The sequence below is a fragment of the Motacilla alba genome, chromosome 2 (assembly GCF_015832195.1).
Source record: "Motacilla alba alba isolate MOTALB_02 chromosome 2, Motacilla_alba_V1.0_pri, whole genome shotgun sequence".
In the NCBI taxonomy this organism is placed as follows: Eukaryota; Metazoa; Chordata; class Aves; order Passeriformes; family Motacillidae; genus Motacilla; species Motacilla alba.
The window spans coordinates 17323708-17343845 of record NC_052017.1 but is presented as its reverse complement, the minus strand read 5'-3'; the positions used below and the strand labels follow the sequence as shown (position 1 = coordinate 17343845).

Here is a 20138-nt window from a genome sequence, read left to right as displayed (position 1 = left end):
TCTTGATCCTGTAACTCAACACTAAGTTTGTTCCACCATCTCTGACTCAGTGTTATGATTTGGATAGACTAAATCAGTCTGATATTCTCTGCTAAATCAACACATGTGGCATCTGCTGGAATCTGTGGGATTTGATCTCATCCTTCTGAGCCACACTATTTTTTTGCCTTGCAGCCTGGTAGATCTATTGATTTTCATGCAGGCTGCCGGCCTCTGATCTGCCAAAAGAGAATTAGTTACATGTTTCTATATGTTTTGCTACCGAGGCTTCGAAATCCCTCTTAACCCAAGTCCCTGCCTACATATTGCTACCATTCATTTTTATTGGCTTCGCTAAAGTTGAATTCCTGTATCTTGATTTTCCCCCAATTCATTCTCTGAGCGGCTTGAAAGAATCCAACTGAAAACAAAACCTCAAAGAGTTTATATAATGAATTACTTTTAAACTAGACGCTAAAAAAGACAGAGGAGCATTTATCAGGAATGTTTGTGGGCTTGGTGGTTATGAGCTTAAAAAAAAAAAAAAAAAGTGTGGAAAGCCTTTTGTCCCATGACAGAGATTTAAAAGGCTGCGGGTTCGGATTCCAGCGGAGGCTCAGGCCTGTAATCGCGTTTGAAATGTTGCCTTTCACACGGCGGCCGGGCTGCGGCGGGGCGCGGGCCGGCTAGGGGCGGCGGCGGAGCCGTCACCTGTTGGGGCCGGGCTCGGGGCGCCCCCGGTGCCGCCGCGGGGCCGCGTCCGCCCGGGGCTGCGCGGGGGCTCCGCGCCGCCAGCGCCGCGCCTCCTTGCTGCTCCCGAGCCCGGCGCTGACGGTGCGGGCGCTGCCGCTCCAAGTTGGAGAGGGGAGCTGGTGCGGTAGGCAGGGACAATGGAGGAAAATGAAAGCCAGAAACTTGAGCTGTGCCTGGCTTGCCCAACAGACAGCAGGCAGACGAGGGGTAAGTAAGCGGCGATATAAGTAAGGCAAAGATGGAGTTACGTTTAAGCATGTCCCTCGTTGCTTCTTTATATAACTGGAGGCAGAATGCATGACAAAAAAAAAAAAAACAACTTTTTTTTTTTCCTTGTACTAATGGCTCTGCTGTGCACATTTCCCTAACACTGAAACTTTGTGAGTTTAACTTTCTCTTTGGAGAGGTTTCTGTGTGCCCTGCGAAGCCGGGAGCACGCTGCATGGCTGTCAGGGATGCGGGATCCTGCCGGTGCGGAGGCTGAGCTGGGGAAAGCGTGTCCCCTTCCCTTTAAATGCTCTGCCAGCCTCAGCTATGGCAGAGAAATAGCACTTCCTTCGTAAAAGTGGGTTTGAGCTCATCTTTACCTCGGGATGTCTGTTAAAAGGAAGATCCACGGCAGATTGTGACAGGGTTAGTTTACTTTGAGTGAAACCACTGGGGTTTGTTTTGGAGCGAAGCCAGGACTGTCTGAGCGGGATTTCCACGGCGGCTCCGCCGCTGTGCATTCACGCATTCACTGCTGCGCTATCTGTTTCCTAAAATGTGAAGGAAAACTATTTCCTGGAGAATTCTACATGGGCCATTCCACGTGGAACATAACATTCAGGTAGCCTGACAAACACCTAATCTAATCTATATCTATTATGGTGTTTGTGGGACACCTGTGAACATTCCCATTTCCTGCATGTTGTATTCCTCAAAGACACTTCAGGAAAAGTTGTGTTACTGTGCTTCTGTGAAACAAATAGTTCATGTGGTTTAAAATAAATCACACAAGTTCACGAGCATGGAATGCCAACAAATAGTGTATTAGCAATTTAGGAGGAAAATAGATGCTCTTCCTTTTTTCTTTTTTCTTTTTTTAAATTGGGTGTTCATTAATTGATTGATGCTCTTTTGAATTATTTTTTAAGTAAAATTACTGAGCCTTGCGAGTAACCATGGTCTCTGAATGTTTATGTTTAGTGGGACGGAAATCTTCACTTCAAGAATGTGTCTGACTAGGAAGAAAAACCGCCTTCAGTAACACATTTCTTCTGTAGGGGTTGTATGAAACTGCCTCAGATGCATGTGGAGCTAGGAAAACAGAGGGCTGACCAGACTGATTCTATGGTTCCCAAATATGTTGAGTGCTGAAAGCTCATAACCAAATGTAGTAGTTTTGGCCCCTATCCAAAATTTACATTGGAAAGAGAGCTAATTGTAAAGACAGTGAAGTAAATTAGAACAATTCCAAATAATATCACGTTTACTGCTAACATAAATGTAATGGAGATTGGTTTGACTCATGCTGTTAAATCCGTATTCTTTTTTAAAATGTTAGTATTGAATGGGGTTTGCTGCAAGGCTCAGTTTCGCAGTGTCAGTATGAGTCAGGTCCACACTTGATCCTTTCTGAAATTATTCTGAAAATGTTCTTTTCTCATGTCACCTGGCTTGCAAAACAGGACTATTAAAATCTTGATAGCATTTAAAGTAATGAAGCAGAGTGACTTTCCTGACCTTTGTAGACTTCATAGAGGGTGTGACTTAGAAGAATTACATACCAGGACATATCAAAGGACTTTTTTATTTTTCCTATTGTTTTTCTCCTAGCTCACAGCCATTAATCTGTCATGATAATCTTGCTGCTAATCCTAGACATACTCCTTCTACACTGCAGACCTGGGCCTTTACTGGAGTAATGGATGATGCTGGTGATGTTAAGAAATCTTGAAACTTATTTTCAGATCAGAGAAGCAAATCAAGTGTAAGAGTTACTCATGCCTTCGGATAACCAAATTCCTCCCTGTCAATCAGCAAGTCTTGCTTTTAGTTGCCCTCTAGACTTGCTGCTTTATTGAACAGAAAGACCTTTAACTTTTAGCTTCTGAAAATGAGGGAGGGAGGGAGACAGGGAGGGAGACAAGCTTATCTCACACCTCTGTGTTTTCTATTGCCTTCTCTTTGCTCCTTTCCCAAGGAGGGTACTTGCATAATTTATCCTTTTCCTACTCTTAGCACTCATCTGGGAACCATCACATGATGTTTCACACATTTCACAGTTATCTGTGGAGATTGATTTGCTAGGCCTATTATCTTCACTTGGAAGATATGGGAGGTTTACCCACGATGTTATTGAGCACTTCAAAATCCAGAAAATCTCTGTTTTTCCTCCCTATAGCACTGTGGCAAACACAGCATCTGTAGAACTTATGTGTCTCGAGATCCACAGGCGAGTTTCAACAGCTCCACCCTAGGCAAATGACAATGAAGTCGCTTATCCCTGTCCAGAAAGTGGTCCAAAACATTTTCTTTTCAGCAGTTAGTAGAGAAAAGACCCATACTGAAACACAGTAGATTTTGGTTTGCAGAGAAAGTAATTTGCTGCTGTGTGCTGTAATGATGCAGGATCAGGATCTTGCTGGATGTCCCAGTCAGCTTTCTGGCAAGATGAGGAATTAGTTTGCATAGTTTACATTCCTTTCTTTTCACTGGTGTTTATACAGTATTTTCCAAGTATATGAACGAAAAATAAGAGAATTTGTTGATCTTTCTAATACAGTATTAAAAAAGTATGTTATTTTTGATTTATTTTCAAGGTTTCACCTAATAACAAACAGTGGTAAAACACTTTACTTGATATGTCTCTTTATGTGCCAAATATGTGCCAAATAATTAGCTGTTTCTTAAACTATTGAAATGACAGAAGTGCAGAGTAGGGAAAGACTTTGCATGAGAGAGATTTAGCACCCAGAATACAGACTTATGAGTTCTGGGTTGTGCTTGTCAGCACAGGTTTACCTGCCTTCTTGAGGAAGTGCCTGCCGTCACTTCAGTGATTGAAACTGCTGCTGTGACTGTACTTTGAGGGCTTATACCAAATTGCTGCATTTAGTCACCTGTGCTCATGCTGACTCCCTCCAGCTCCAAGAAAATCCCTTATTTTATGTCTGTGCCTTTTTTCCCAGCAGCCTGAGAGATATAAACTCTAGGCTTTCGGCACAACAAATTAGAGATGGTAAATTCCATCCAGCCCCAACCCACCTAGTTTCCCTCCCATGTAAAATCCATCGGAATGACTGTGCAGCTTTCAGAAACTGTTTTCACTGAGTGTGTCTGGAGTAGCCACGCTGGCTTCTTGCAAACAAAACTTTCCTGTTTGCCATTTTTCTCAAACAAGCTCAGTGTACCTGGTGGCTCATGACTTTTCAACAAGCAGAGAGGACAGATGTTAATTGAGTTGTGCTTGAAAAAGTTGAGTGCATGCATATTTGTACATGAAAGTGAGGCTGCTGCTCTGGAGGTTTAACCAGAATTGTGCTGCTAAGAAGGTCTTTGAAGGTGCTGTGAAGACCACAGATGACACTTTCAATCTGTGTGAGAGTAAGACTTCCCTGTGGGCCAAATCTGCTCACAAAGTTGTGTCCTGATCTGTGCTCGTCAAACCATGGTGTCACCTGCAGTCTGGGCCCCTGTTTTCCTGCTTTCAGGATAGGTTTCCATGAATGCAAACAAGAGGGCGTTGTGGAAAATTTCAGAGCCCTTGGACAGTACAGGGACTTTACAGAAGCATGCAAAGTCTTTGAGGACCGTCCAGGGCCAAGTTCATTTATGGAACCCAAGGAAATTGATTCCCTATGTGAGTTGGTGGGACATCCAGCAGCGGCTCCACCATTGGAGGATTTGCTTTCTTACTGGGGCTTGAGGTTCCATGGCACGTGGCAGGCAATTGACAATGCACACCAGAAAGCTGAGAAATCCTCAGCATAAAATCCTGAGGCAAGGTGGTGTGCCTACCACACACAGTGTCAGAATGAGTGACTGAGCCATAGAAAAAAGCGAGTAGGTGCCTGTTTCCAAGCAGTGGTGCTGTATAATGGCAGCAGCACGCGGGCAAAATGTCGGGGGGAGGATAAGGGGCTCTGAGGCAACAAGTGTCAGACAGAGAGAAATAAAGGTTTCTTCAAAACAGGTAGAAAGGAGCTCCCTGCTCCTGGGGAGGTGCTGGGAAGGGTTAACACTAAGGGACGTCTTGAGTTTGAATCTGTCTGGTAAAGATGAGGAAGGCCACATCAGACTTGGAGGGGCCTTTTCAGTACTTCAGGTTTTTGTTAGTTTTTAGGTTTTTTTGTTTTTTTTTTCCTTTGCTGACAAAGGAATGAGGGATTTTTTCAAAGGTATTAGGTAACAAGGCTCCAGTCTACAGTTTTTTGAGCACCAGAGGGTTCATGTTACAGAGTTACCTGAAGATAAGCCAGCACTTACATACCCACAGTGTCTGCCTATCTCTTTACAAATGTCGTCATGATCTTTGGTCTTAAAGTAGATTTTAAAGTAGTAAAATTTATCTTTTTCCTTTTTTAGATCACACAGAACTTACTTTTATTCTATTTCTTAAGAAATGGTTTATGGAAAAATGATGTAGAATTTTCCAGCCTGCTGTCCTGAGACATATAAAATGCGAGGGAGATCCATGAAATTTAAAACCAGACCACAGTCAAAAATCAGGAAAAAGAGACTCTCAAACCCTCTTATTATTTCCTAGGTGTTTCAGAACATGTTGAAAACACACTGAAAAAAAGATTAAGGATTACAGATCTGCTCTGTCAAAGGAATTTTATCAGTTTGTATCCTTAAGTATACTGGTTATGGGGCCATTAAGTGTACTGGACCCTATTGAAGAAATCTGTTTCTTCTCGTAGAAAGCATCCTGTAGATCTTAAAGGTCAGGCTATAAGGACCTTGTCAGATCTTCTTTTCAAGTCACGTAGGTAGAGTTGATATAAAAGGAACATCCACTTTAATGATGCTCACTTTTCTGTGAGGCAATACTGCAATTGTGTGATAAAAGTAGATAAGTATGTGCATAGCTTATATAAGGGATTATTTCTGGGCCACTTACTATGATAGGTGTGTACCTAATGATGCAGAACATGCTATTGCACACTGCCAGACTTTTAAAAGTACCTAACTTTCATATCAATCTTTTTTCCCATTTTGCTAATAATGTGAATGTTGGTATTAAGTTTTTATAATATAAACTATGTTTGGTTTTTGTTTCTTTGCAGACCAGGCAAAACCCAGTTTGCATGTAACATCACTAGACGATGCAGAATGTCTCCGATCTAAGGAGCTGCTTTCGACCCCGAGCAGTCACACTTCCTCCAGCTCAAAGTCCACCCGCAACATCCCTCGAAGACACACAGTAGGTGGCCCTCGCAGTTCCAAAGAAATACTGGGAATGCAAACCTCAGAAATGGACAGGAAGAGAGAGGCTTTTCTTGAGCATCTGAAACAGAAATATCCCCACCATGCCACAGCAATCATGGGACACCAGGAGAGACTAAGAGATCAGGTAAGGAAGTCAGATTTCTACCATATGTGTTAAGCAGTCCTTATAACTCCCACAAAACCGAATGCTGCCTCATTACAAAAGGTGAGAATGTAACAAAGTATGAAACAAATTTTTGGATGTGGCCTGCGATTCAGATGTTGCCTTGGAATTCAAAGAAACAAAATAAATCTGTTTAGTATTATCTTGGAATTGTTTGTTGAAATTGACATTTCTGAAGAGCGTTTCCTTTTTTTTAGAGCATACACAGAGAAAGGAGTGAAGGTGAGACTCTTGATCTTAGTATATGAGTCTCAATCTACTTTTCACAGCTGAAGGGAAAATACGGAACAGCTGCTGACTTCTGTTACACTTTGAGTATTGGCAGCACTGCCTCAGAGAAAAGAAAATATCTGCAGAGTGTGTCTGTATGATTTAGCTGGCTCTGTTACCCTTTCATTTGGTTTCTTTTCTATTTTTGAGTTTTGTAATGCAAACAGAACCGACTTACCCATAACTATCTGCCTCCTCCAGGGAGCTTTGACACCCACATTCGTCTGTCAGCAGCATACCTGAGGGTGGTGTGCCTCTGCCTGCAGCTGCTTCCCAGCAGCCAGCAGTAGATGCAGGGTCAGAGGAGAGGTGACACGCTGATGTATCTCTCAGAGCAGGTGGAGGCTGCCAGCACACCAACCTTCTGAATTCGGGGACTGCCGTGCAAGGATCTCTTCCTGACTCTGGGATCTGGTTTTGGGTGCTATAACAGAGTTTATTCTGTTCCCGCAATCTAGCATCTATTCCATAATTAATTTTTTTTCCATCATGCATCAGAATTTGGAGTTTGGTCTAAAAAATCTTGTGCTCAATATTCTTGGTTTAACAAATGATTGACAGCAAGCCTTTTTGTAGAAGCTCATTTCCCTCAGTGGTTTATAGGTGTTTCAGCACTAACAGCAAATTAAGTGTAAATAAGGAATAAAAATGGGTTGGAAAAATATTGTACTCTGTTATGGAAGCTCTTAGTGAATTCCATGCTTCTTTGAAGCTTTGCATACTTGTGAGGCTTTGAAGATCAGACTGTTACAGGTTTGGAAAGATTGTAATTTGTTAACTCACCCCTAGAACTTCTCTTTTACAGGGTCTCTAGAGATCCCAGGTGCTATCACTGTTAGAATCCGTCTGTATCCAGCTAAAATTGCTGCAAGACTTCAGCTCTAATGAGGATGATATATTCCTTATTTTTAAACAGTTTTACTCCTTTCTTTTTAAAGTCGTGACTTTTTTTCCTCCCTACTTATCTCTTCCATGAACTTTAGTGACTGTGTGGAATGTGCTGGGTGGTGGATAAAGATAGCATACAAATTAAATAAAGGGGGTGGGAGGGGGGCGAAATCCAGAGATTAGATCTTTTGGAGTCATGTAAATATTTAGTTCCAGTGTTGCAGACACTGCAAACCTAGTTTGAACAGCCTACAGCATTACACCCTACACATTTTGTAATTTGAGCCTTTTCTGAAGGCAGTAAATTACAGAAGGAATGCAGTAACTGCTCTTGATATTTGTTTAGAATGTGTCTTCCTTGCTAATTTATTGAGAGTGAAATTCATTCTCCTGCTTCTATTTTTTGGTGATTAGACATATGTATTATATGCGTTGTGTGTAATGCGTTTTTTCAACAATTTTAAAACAAAATAACTTTAAAGCTGCTATTAGAGCATCAAAATGTGTTTCTTGGAAGTGGGAAATACTGAAGACTCCAGCCATCCAGCCTTACTTTAAAAAGTACAAACTGAACTAAAACCACATGAAAACATGCAGAAATAAATAACAGAAGTTGATTGTAAGAAAGTTGCTTAGTTGGCATATGATGTATCAGTTGTCTGGCTCATCAGATGCAGTAAGAATATGATGATCATAGCATTAGTTCAGAGGGGGATTTTCTTACCAATTGTGTCTCTGTGTGCACACCCACATATCAGTATTTGGTGTGTGTGTGTTTGTGTGTGTTTATATGTAACTGTATATGGATACACATAGGTATGTGTGGATAAGTATATATATATGTCTACACACACAGCTGTGTGTGTGTGCATGTATGTGTACATATAATGTGTGACTCTTAGCCACTCCATTAATAAGACTATAGTAAAATTTTGCCTTGAAGGGTATATATGTATGTTTAGCATCCATACTTCCTTTTTCCACCCTTATATATGTAAGTGTGTAGCAGTGGTATAGAAGACAAACTACATGCACATGTAGTAGATATGCATATACAACATCTACATGTATCATAAACAAAATTTGTAAGATGTATGGGAAGACATGATTTAAAATGTCTTATTTTAAATTAAAATGTCAGAATTTATTTTCCAGGTTCCTTTCCAGGTTCCTTTTCTCCCTTCTTACTTCAGCCGCTCCAAAATCTGGAAAGTGGCAACATTGTCCGTGGTGGGCATTTCCCCACTGTAGGACACCTATCAAGGATAGTAGTTAATGCAACACTATTTTCTAAACTCTCTGTCAAATGGTGCAGCTGAAACATAAAATACCCCAGTATTTACAGTCAGCAGGTAGCCCCTGGTGTGTATATATATATATATATATAAATATATAAAATTTCTCCTCCAGGTTGCTTTAAACCCTGTCAGCTCCACAACTAGCAGAAAATCGAGATTGTTAATTGTCTGGTTTCTTCTTTGTGGACATTCTTCTCTTGTCCATTTTAGCCATCATTATCTGAGTATGGCAAACTGACTCCTTGTTTGCAGGAAATAAAAATCAGGGAAAAAATATTATGTATGCTGTCACATCCTAGTGTATCACTTCCACCAGCAAGGGCAGCTGAATGTTGTCTGCATCTTCCACTATGTGCTAATGGCTTCCTCCAGGCTTCATTTATTCATATAAATACCTCCCTGGATGTGCCTCCTGAGGACCCAATTCTGCTCCTGATAATCTGCCACAAATCAGAAGTACAATCATGGCCAGGTAAAATGCCAGCAGGGATTACTGATGGTTAGCTAATGTGATGACCTGAAACCTCCCAGCTGTGCACACAGACCATTTCTCCTCTGAAGGTTTGTTGCTTTGTTTGTGATATCCTGTTCTGGAAAGGAAAGCTCACAGAGGCAGGGGCCATCTTTATTTGCACAGGGGCTGGGGATATTGCAGCAAGGCAAATAGCCTGCAGCTAAGCTGGTCTCTGGTAAACTGGAGCACGACTTTGCAGCAGCCTGGTGGGGTGCAGATATGCCTTGTGTGCCCCAGCACAGGAGAATGCAGCGCCCAATGGCCACATCTCTGTGAACCACAGCCCAGCAGCTCTCCGTCACATTGCAGCTTTTCCCCTTCTAAGAGAAGTCCACAGCTGGGCACCAGAGCTCCCTCCACCTGGAACGCTATAAAGCAGAGGAACAATTTTTTTTTTTTTTTTAGGTAATGCAAGTTTCTGCAGGAGCTTTAAATACATTACCTCTGCCAAGTCTGTCTCACCTGCGGTAATGAAAGGAAGGTGCTAATGTAATCCCCAAAGAAGTTAAAAGAAAAAAAAAGCAAGAAAAAAACAGTCTGGGATGTCTTCAGTTTCAGACAGTGTGATTCATCTGCTGTGGAGCTCATGCAAGGACATGGTCAGCTGCTTAGGTGAGGTTGACTCTGGTCAGCAGAGAAGGAAAGCAGGAACAAGTGTAAAAACTAGGTCTGTAGCTGCAAAAGGAGAAAGGAGTTAGCAATTAAGAGGTTAAAATGCTAACCTGGCAATGGGAGGGGGTAATCCCTGCTGTGAACCTGTTTTACAAGTCACCTCTAAAAAAACCTTTCTGAGGGGCAGAGAACAAAAATGAATGTGTAGAAGTTTTTCTGAGCAGGAGCTTGAGAGCCTGGGGTAAGAAAGTGAGCTGGAAGAAGTTTGCCACAGCTTTCTGCAGTTTTTGTTTGACTAGGAAATAGTCTGGGAGGTGTGGAAGGGTCAGGAGCAGCTTTAGTGCTTCAGGCAGTGCTCCGTGAAGAAGAAATTTTCTTGGCAAACGAAATTAGATTTCAATCAATTAAAAACAAAACTCAAATCCTTCCGGTGCCTTTGCAGGGCTGATTGCCTAGAAAATGGTGGTTTAGGGGTTTTTGTTATGTTCATTTAGATCTGAACATGACAGGTAACTCTGGCATCTGGGCAGGTGTGGCTAAGGTTACCATGGAGATCCATGATGTCATGCTTGATAGAGCATGTCAAGACAGCTAATCTAACATGTAGATGTTCAAAAAGTCCCATAGGCCAGGACTAAGCTTTATGCAAATAACAAAGTTACTCTGCAAAAGGGCGAAAGAAAACACGGCTGAGATATGGCGTGCGTTCTACCTGGCAGCTTGAAAGGATTATTACAGATTTCATCATAAATTAAAACTTTTGGAACTAAAAGAAGAGGATTTCAGACCGTCTCTGGCCTCACCTGTGGGATCTCACATTTCGGTAAATAAACCTCTTTCTGTTTCTGCCCTCGCTGTGAAAAAATGCTTTTGAAATCCTGGAGTTTGCTTCACCATGTTCCTGCTGGCAGCAGGGCTGAGTCAATAAAGCAAGTTTTCTGGCAGGGCATGTTCCCTTTTCTCTTTCAAAAATGAGTTCTTTATTGAATGAACTAAGAATTCGGAATTATTTGAAAGGCATTGTAATGTATCATGTTGATTATATGAATCATGCTGCAAAAATTTCCTAGGTAGTGTTTTGGAGGAGAAACTAAGAATGGAGACACTATTTATTTGTAGATTATTGCCAGATGTGTCTCCTTTAACTGTTAAAATAGAACCCTAAAATTATAACAGCATTTATTCCAGGATTTGATATCTGTTAAAATACCAAAGCTTTTTGGTTTTTTACATGAATCACAGTATCAGTTGGTTAAACTAACTTTGAGTGTATGTTTTGATATCATAGGTAACATTTGACCACTTCTTAATAGATTTTTTTCCTTGAGTAAAAGTACATTAGTAGAGGGTAAACATATTTGGAGGTGAAAGTCGAGCAACAGAAAGGCTATTGGGACTTTGGGATTTGAGGTATAAACAAAAGGGGATACTTTCAGTCCCTCTGGAGGGACAGTAAACACCCTGTGTTCTTAGTTGCTACCACTTTCATGCTCACATCAGCCAGGGCAGATCAAGTAAACACCAGTAAGTAAGGGATGGTGGGACATGGTAACGGGAAGCAGCGTTGGGGCTACAGAGTCCCCTTGGTTCAGATGGCTCAGCGTGGAATGGAAATGGGGAGGTCTGGGTGGGAAAGGGTGGGAACAACGCCTGAGCTTAAAAATGTGAAAAGGGAAAAATTGTCATGTTCTTCCTAAGGCTACTGAGAGATGTAAACTGGAGAGGAACTTTGCTTCCATGTAGATCCTCTGTAGGATTTAGGGCATGAGGGGGTTGCAGAATATGGTAAGCACATTGTTTCATTCCAGGTGAAAAAACAGGGTATAAAGGTTTTCTGATATTCTGCATTGCTTGATTAGGCAAGGTTAAATAAACATTTTTTGGAATGTGTAGTGACTTTTAAAGTGAAAGAATTGAAAGCACTAGAAGTGAAGAAATCACTTTAAAACTGATTTTTTTTTAGTCACAACTCTTTTGCTTTTACACCCAGTTATATCTTGAGTTATTAATGGGAATTTTTTAGAATTCATTTCAATTTAACCTTTCTCCCAGAGTCTTATGTACAAATAACAATGTGTAAAATGAACTAGCATATTTTGTGTTCATTACATTGTTGCTGGTTGATGCCATGGAATTGGGTAGGGAGAAATTGACTTAGTGTTAATACTGCATGAACACTTCTTTGGTCTGTGCGAGTTAAAAAACAGACGTAAAAATTACATTCCATTTTAAAATGTGAATAATGTGATTTTAATCTGGATATGCTGCACATTTTTCTAGTTGGGAACCTCCATTTCATTGACTTACCACTTGGTTCACATACTGCCGTACTTAACGTGTCACCAAAAAATGCCTCTTTGGATGTGAGAAGTCAGCGTCATGCAGACAGAGCGTGCTGTTGTGTTGGCACAGGTTGTAGGTTTTTGTGCGGGGGGAAAAGTAAATTTTCAGAAGTTGTTTGAGGAGGTTTCTGTGAGTTCCTGCCTCCTCTCCACCAATGGGCACTGCTTCCCTGCCTGAGTGACAGAGCAGTTCCCCGTTGTCCCTGGGCAGTCTGTGTAACCCAGCAGAGCATGCTGAGGAGGGGGACCCTCCCCAGTGTCCACAGGAGTCCCCTGTCTCACACAGAGCTGGTGCAACAATTTATTGCTTCCAGGGCTGCTCTGAGTTAAGGGCAACTGCTCATATTTTACACTGTTACAAGCACCTAAGAAAAGCAACGAAAATGAACATATGCAACATGATTATGAGGTTAAATCTCTGCTGGATTCCAAGCCCTTGGCTTTTGTTTATGGAAGGACATGAGATGACATGTCCATTTGTTTTGAGTTGAAGCATGCTCTTTAGCCCCCAGATAATGCTGTGATTGCAAGATATTTATAAATAGCTTGATAGATAAATGAACAAAGAGCTGGTTCATTAGCAAAGTGAAGTGGATTTACTTTGTATTCACGCAAAGTGAAAATGCTGAGGAAGAAGAATATTCCTAATAGAATGTCTCAGTGGAAAGTCTTTCAATTCTACCCTCTAGTTTATAAAAGTAAGGCAACCTATTAAGGTACAGATTAAACTACTAGCCCTAAGGTATCTCTGGGAGTAAATGAAGTTTAACTAGATTGTTAATACTTGCTTTGATAAATATAAGTTTCTTCATTTATATCTATCAGTTAGAAGTAATTTGAAAAGCTGGGGTTTTTTGAAAAAGCAAACAAAACAAAGATGCAAAAAGACTAATAAAGCAATTCCTTTTCTTTTTCCTTCCCTCCCCCATGCAAACCACACACCAGTGCAGTTACTTTGCCCCAACAGGATTAGTAACTTTTTTCTGTGGCAACGCCTCTGCATTTCAAATAGTGTGCATTGTTTGTAACTTAGAAGTCCCAGGTAGTTGTTTGTACTTACCTTTGTTCATGTGAATTTTGTACATAAATTTTTCTAATCTAATTTTATGACAAGCAGAAGTATTTTTAGAATGCTTTGTATTCAGTTGACTGTGTAAATGCCTGCAGTGATCTTGTTCCAGTACCTGTTGTTAAATCCAGTAAGGAATCTAGGGCTTTGGTATCTCTTAAAGCATATTTCAGGCAGCTGCCTTCAAAAGTGTTGCCTATGGAAACCTTTCCCAGTTATTGTAGACACCTGAGATTTCTTAGGTTTCAGAAACTTAAGCTTTTCTGGCCCAAAATGTCCCGAGGCATTTCTAGGTGTGTTTTTGCACATACTTGATTTAGCCCTCATTCCTTCTGGGTTGCCTCTGTCGATGAGTGTCAAAAGCTGCACCAAAACAGCCAGCAGGGCCCTGCCTGGGAGGTGGGTTCAGGGCAGCACTGGCTCCTTCAGCAGTGGTGGGGAGGAGTGTCTGCACAAAGGGTGCTTTGCCACTGCTTCCTCTTCCAACTCTGCTTTTAAACCAAAGCACCTCCAGTTGCTTCCTGCCCAGCTCAGGGATGAGCAGCATGGGAGGCATCCTCAGGACACCATTCTAGATGGGGCTTGTCAGTGATCCCTAAATCCCAAAATTAATTTCAGGCCCCTTATGTAAATAAGAGACCATAATAAGTATGTTGTTATCACAACAAATGAAGACCTGCAAGCTGTGGTCTGCAGACACTTTTGGCCACGCTAGTTTTGAGCAGGCATTCCCACTTGGCCACAGCTCTGGAGGTGTGCTGCAGAATGTGTGAGGAGCACTTGTCTGGCAGATGATCACAGCCAGGCAGAGGTGTTGGGTGAGGGCAACAGGTTGGTTGGTGTTAGTGCTGAGGTGACAGTGTAACTTCCCTGGGTAACCTGTGATTACCCTCTGAACTGGTGAATTTGCTGTGTCCAAAAACCATTTCCCTGCAGATGGTTGTGAATATGCTTGGGTTGTTCTTGTTACAGCTGAATTGTCCTGTTAGCTTCTCACTGGGAAGCACTTTCATGCTATTTGCACATTGTCAGTTGGGATGGGAGCACATATTTAGTCAATAGCAAAGTAAATGCATCTCTGGACTATTGCTACGGCCTTACAGCATTTTTCAGTTGATTTTCTAACAAAGGCAGTTTGCACTGAAGTCACCTGATTAACTGGTTTGGTTTAACCATAATCACCGGTATTTAATGTCTTTTCTGGGCTCAAATAGGATATATTCCAGTTTCCCTTCTCTTCAAATGAGTTGAGTACAAAACAATGCTGTTGTTAAAATTGTTGCCAGCACCTGTGACTCTGATAGCTGCCCCTGAGATGTGTGTTTTTAATATTCACCCAGTCATGATAATTGTGCCAGTTCAGTAAATTCAGAATCTGTGGTATCAAGTTTTGCATCTTGACATGGCAAGTCAATGAAGGGACTTCTGGTTGGTCAAGAATCTTTTGAAGGGTCCTCTTTTGGTCTTGTGGATTTTTTGTCCCAATTAGTACCTTTTGTGCTACTGCATTTTGTGTGGCCCCTTGTGCAGGGGATTGTAGTGATTGCAGTTATTCACTAGGAGACTGCTGCCTTAGTAAGCCCTGAGCAGTGCCATTTGTTGCGGTTTAGGAGAGATTTTCATTTGCTGATCAATACACTGCCATAAGTGTACTTCACTTGAAAAAAACACGAAGTGTACAATTCAAAATTAGTTATTAAGGAAGGGAAGAGAGAAGCTGTTCTCTTTGCTTATCTTTGGATTACAAAAGCCAACAGACCAATAATATGTTTTTCACTATGAGTTCTGCCTCTTAAGGGCAATTTCTTAACACCTGTCAGGTGGTGGGTGTGGGATAATCAGCCATCATGAATGTTCTGATCTTTAGTAGTTACAGATTATTTTGTCCCACATCTTGAGATTTATCTTCCAAAATTATCTTCTTGATAGCTGTAAGACTGGATCTTCCTGATACCTACATGAATGTCCAGTTCTGTTTTGCACTGCTGAATTCTTGACTGTGTTAATGTCTCATGACTGAAAATTCCAGGGCTCAATTAAATTTTAAGACTATTTCAGCTTCTAAGGGGTTTCTCACACTTTTCTTACACATACCTTTAATAAACTGTCTCCATTGCAATTATATCATTCAAAAGAGAAAAACTAGTTTTACTTCAATTTCAATTGAAGCTAAATATTTCTTCAGTCTGAAAGGATATATCTGTCCTTCAAGAAAGGAGGAAAGCAGCAAGTGGAAAATGTAAAGAGTGGAAAAACAGAGTTAAAAGGGGTATTTTTTTAATTTGAAAGAAGTTGATTCTGATTTTAAATCCTACACGGTATGTTCATTTCAGACACACTTCCTCCCAGATGAACAAGCAGAGACTTTTCCAATTTGCACCTATGTTGTGGCTATGTGGGTGTCTAAAGTCTGGAAACAGACCTGCTGTCAATGTTTATGTATGAGCTTTGGGCTTTCTTCCACTGTGCTTTGAAAGCATAATTTTAGCTGCATTTATTAATTTGTAGACCTATTTTTAGTAACACAAAATACTATACATCAGACTGTTGTAATTAGTAGCAAACTACTCACAGAAGGAACAAATATTTGACTTTGATTAGAATAAGTAAAAAGAAATGTCAATGTCACTTGTTTCCTATTGGCTGATCAAATAATCCATTGCATGACATTGATTTAAATGAGAGGAAATATTGTTTGGAAGGAAGAATTACTTTTTAGGATAATGTAAAAAAATAGCTTAAAAGTACACAGGTAATATAAATGCTTTCATTTTAAAAGTGTACCCAAAAATTAGAGTATTTATAAAATTTCTTGTTGATTTAAACAAAATATTTTCTTTTTTCTTTTTTTTTGATAGAGAAGTGATAGTTTGAGTAAATTCGTGATCTACTTATATTTCTATCTATTATATATTTCCCTAAAAGTCTGTAAAGAAAACCCACTCCAAAACCTCACAGATATTGTGCGCCAATTTCCCTCTTTCATTATGGATATCACATGATCCTAATTTTTTTTTAAAGCTATTTCATATTAAAATTGTTTAATAGGTTTGCATTAAACAGAAAACATTATGTCAACGTCTGCTACCCAGGGATGTGGGAGAACCTCCGTGTTCTTAGAATGGGATCACCACAGTAATGCAATTGCCATGATTTGTCAGTAACTACTGCAGTACTTTTGGGTTTTTTACAGAATCTCAATTGTTCCAATTTGTTTTCAGCTGCTAATCAAAGCTGCCATCTTTTTGGCTAATACCAAGTCCAGCACTGGGAATACAGGCAGGATGGTGCCTTCTGCCAGCCTCTAGCACACTCCTGCATGGGTGAATGGGGCAGAGGAGCGCTTCTGCACCACACTGACCAGGGACTCTGCTTTACCAGAGGCAATTAGTATGGTGTATGTCACTGGGGTATTTAAATGAGAACGTGATAAAAACAGCATCAAACCTTTCTGGAAGTCAGTGGAGAACCTCTCCCTTCAGAACATCGCTGAAGGGTGGAATGGGGTGGAGCAAGGAGGCGCAGATCACAAAAATGTTTTTCTTGGCCCTTGTGGTGCTGGTGTTGATGTCAATAAAATGTTCCTGCTGACCAGAGTACAGTTGGCTCAAACCCCCAGCGGACTGCCTGACCGACGTGCTCTTCCTCTGATATCAGATGCAAGCATTTAATTTCTGGCTCATGTGTACTTCCCCTCTATTTTATTTTTACCAAGTGTTTTCCACACCGGACGTTGCAGCCGGCGGCTTCCCGCGCAGGCACCTGCTGCTGCTGCCGCCGCTGCGGCACGCCGGGCCCGCGGCTCCCTCACGGCCGGCAGCTGCCGGGCCCTGCTGCACGGGCCGCGGGCCACAGGGCCTAATCCCATCCTGGGCAACCGCCTTCATCCATTCCGGGCCTGGAACCCTACAGCGTGTGGAGTCAGGTTTCTTTGTGAGGCCAGTGAATGGCTTTCAATAATGCAGAACCATTGCAGAGGTCACGTATAATCCTTGGTTGTTGCTGTAAATGTTCAAGATGCTGATGCTGAAATATTCAAGATATTTCACCACAGCATTAACTATTTGTGTTACTTTGATTGCTCTTTCATGTCTTCTTACTGTACATGTGTTACCCTCTTCCTTCATTGCTAAGTTGTGACCTCCTTGGCCTTGGGTATTAGTCCTGTCACAAAAGGGTAGTTTGCAGCCCATGTGCGAATGTATTTGCTCAGTCCCCACCCGTGTGCGAGCACGCAGCCATGAGAAGCCAGTATTTTTTATATGTGACTCATTCATACACCCGGATGTGTAATGAAGTTGCACATCAGATGAGGCTCTGCCGCATGTGCGCACCTATGGAGAAGCTGCACCAGGAGGAAGAGGGACCTGTACTGCTCCTGCTTCTGCCCTTCTGTGCTGGTGACAGTCTGCTACTGAGATGGCTTTTGGGGAGGAGGTAACCCCTCGTGCTCCTGTGGCACAACCGAGAAGAAAAAGGAACTTCTCAGCTCTTTGCTGCTCCTCTGGTGATTCTCCTGCAAGCCAGGTACAGCTGTGATTAAGAGCCATGGCTTTCTTCTGTGAGGCTTGTGTAAGAGAGAACGGAAGCTTTTGGATAGGTAGTTATATTCAAAACATTGCTGCCTGTAAGAAGGAATGTCCTTAAGTGTTCATTATTATTATCCTATTGTCCATACATGTTTCTAGGTTGATTTTGAGAGGTGCAGTTACGTTGCTGCAGTAGTTATCAGATATTTTCAAGAGGGAAACTGACAGTCTAAGGAAGAAAGGCTTCTCTTGAACCATGTTAAAATGCAATTTGATTTTATCTCATGGTTTCAAAATTTGTCATATGCTGTTCAAAAACCAAGATGCTTTATTCTCTAATTATAGAGAATGTTGGTATGCAGGGTTTAATCTTCGTACTGGAAGTGTTCCAGGACTCTGGACTTTGTGGGCCTCTTCTGAATTGAAGGGTTAGAAAACAGTAGACTTCTACTCTGAAGATACTTGAATAGTGAAGATGAGTGAGCTACTTTTTTTCTCATGTCTTCTCTTGCTTCTGCTGTAATATTTTGGGTTTGACATATCTTTTTTTCCTCCTGCTGTGACAGGATGTATTGGTTTGTTTTAAAGAAATCTTGAACTCACAAGTTCAGTCTTGTTTCTGCATGACTTAAACCTGTCTAAGAGAGATTCTTTTGCCAAGAATAGTTCCACTTACAATACGTTAGACAGATTTCTTTGTTGCTGTGGTATATAGGCAAAGCCAGCTTGGAATTTAAGGAAACTTTCCACAGTTTGTAAAAGGAGAACTAAGGAAATGAAGGAAAAAAAATAAAGACTCAGAAGTATTTAAACAGGTCCTTGTCAGATGCTTCCTATGTAGGGTTGGGGTTTTTTTAATGTACTTTTGTGGATTTCTCACAATACCTGTTAGTGATGTACTGTCAGAGAAAGGGCTGAGGTTTTTTGTGATGTATCACAGCAATGTGATTTTAGGTGTAGCAACTGGGGCAAGTAATTCTGAACTGATACCAAAGAGATTTTTTTGTTTAAGGTGATCACTCTCTGTGATGACTGTAAGAAGATGCATAAACTTCTAGATTAGATTGAGTTGCTGTGTAGCCTTTTAAACACACCAGACTAAAACTAATGTGGGGAAAAACCTACAGATGTATTGAGTCGCCTGGCAAAACAAGGGCAGTTTAGATAACCATTCAGTAGCTTATTGTGGTAAGATAAACATGGAATTCTAGGTATTTTCCACAATAAAAAACTTAGTAGTCTTTTGATCTGTGCTTTCTGCTGCCACTTGTCAAACTTCCCTGGATATTGCCAAAATGTCTGTGCTTTTGTCATTGTCCCTCTCTCTTTCTCCCTCTCTCTCTCTCTCTCTCCCTCTCCTCTCTCTCTTTTTTTTTTTTTTAATTTTAGGAGCACAGTATTAGATTTTGAGAGCAGAATAGCTTTTCTAATTCCTAACTTCCTCTGCAAAAGCAGTCAGACAAAAGTTATCAGGCCTTTCAAGTGAGGTTTGTCTAGCCACTACTGCTTTGTTTTTCAGCTTATCTTCCCTGTGGTTTGAAAACTTTCTTATATGTCTGGGTTCTGTGATCCTTCAGAAGTCTTTTAAAATGCAGTCATAATTTCAAAATGTTCATTCTGCCTTCAGATACTTTCAGTGGAGGCGAGGGCGATGATCTGGTTTTACTTACCTCAGTGTAGGGCAGGGAGCTATGTTTGGAAACCTAATCTTACATACTGTTTGACTGCTCATTTAACCAGAACAGCCAGCCTGATTTCGTATTGCTGTCTCTGCCAACCCACAAAATCACCTACATTTGTTCACCCAAATTCAGCAAAGAAGCTGAGTCTGACGGCGTTCTGTTGCAACAGCCAGATTTAAGTAATTTTATCTGAAATCCAGGAGGGAGGGAAAGTTGAATAACAGTTGTAAGGGGAAGAGAAGCCTGGATGAGCCAAAGAGAATGCTTTGCTTTGAGTCCATTCTAGGGGTGTTGGGTGTTGCACTAAAGAGCAAAACCATTAAAATCCTTTTGAAAACTAATGACTGGCACCAGTGCAAGGTTAACAGCGTATTGTGGTATCATGCTCAGTAAAACCACATGACTAGACTGCCTTGGTTCACAAATAAAGGGAGAATTTCCAGTTTGCTTGTTCATACCAGACAGGTAAGCAGTCAGAATTGTAGCTCTGCTATTTGATCCCTTGAAAGCTCGGGCACCAAGAAGTGTTGCAAAGAACAAATTTGCCCAGATTCAGCCCATGCGATCTCTCTTATCTCTCCTGTCACCTTGTTCTCATCTAAG

At 41.2% G+C, this 20138-nt stretch overlaps 1 protein-coding gene across 30 annotated transcripts in view; it reads left to right on the top strand.

The window, feature by feature from the left end:
* KIAA1217 (KIAA1217 ortholog) overlaps positions 1–20138 on the top strand; it is a 357281-nt gene that overhangs the window by 179756 nt on the left and 157387 nt on the right. For 22 of the 30 annotated variants that reach the window (XR_005256064.1, XM_038129611.1, XM_038129612.1 and 19 more), the window contains one exon: positions 6006–6292. Coding sequence is in view for 26 of the 30 variants with exons in the window: in XM_038129611.1 (XP_037985539.1) it covers positions 6006–6292 (287 nt within the window). In the remaining 4 variants the exon portion in view is untranslated. Of the gene's footprint in view, positions 1–419; positions 940–6005; positions 6293–8927; positions 10737–20138 lie in introns of those variants that run through there. The other 8 variants (XM_038129618.1, XM_038129617.1, XM_038129616.1 and 5 more) reach the window with 5 other exon arrangements.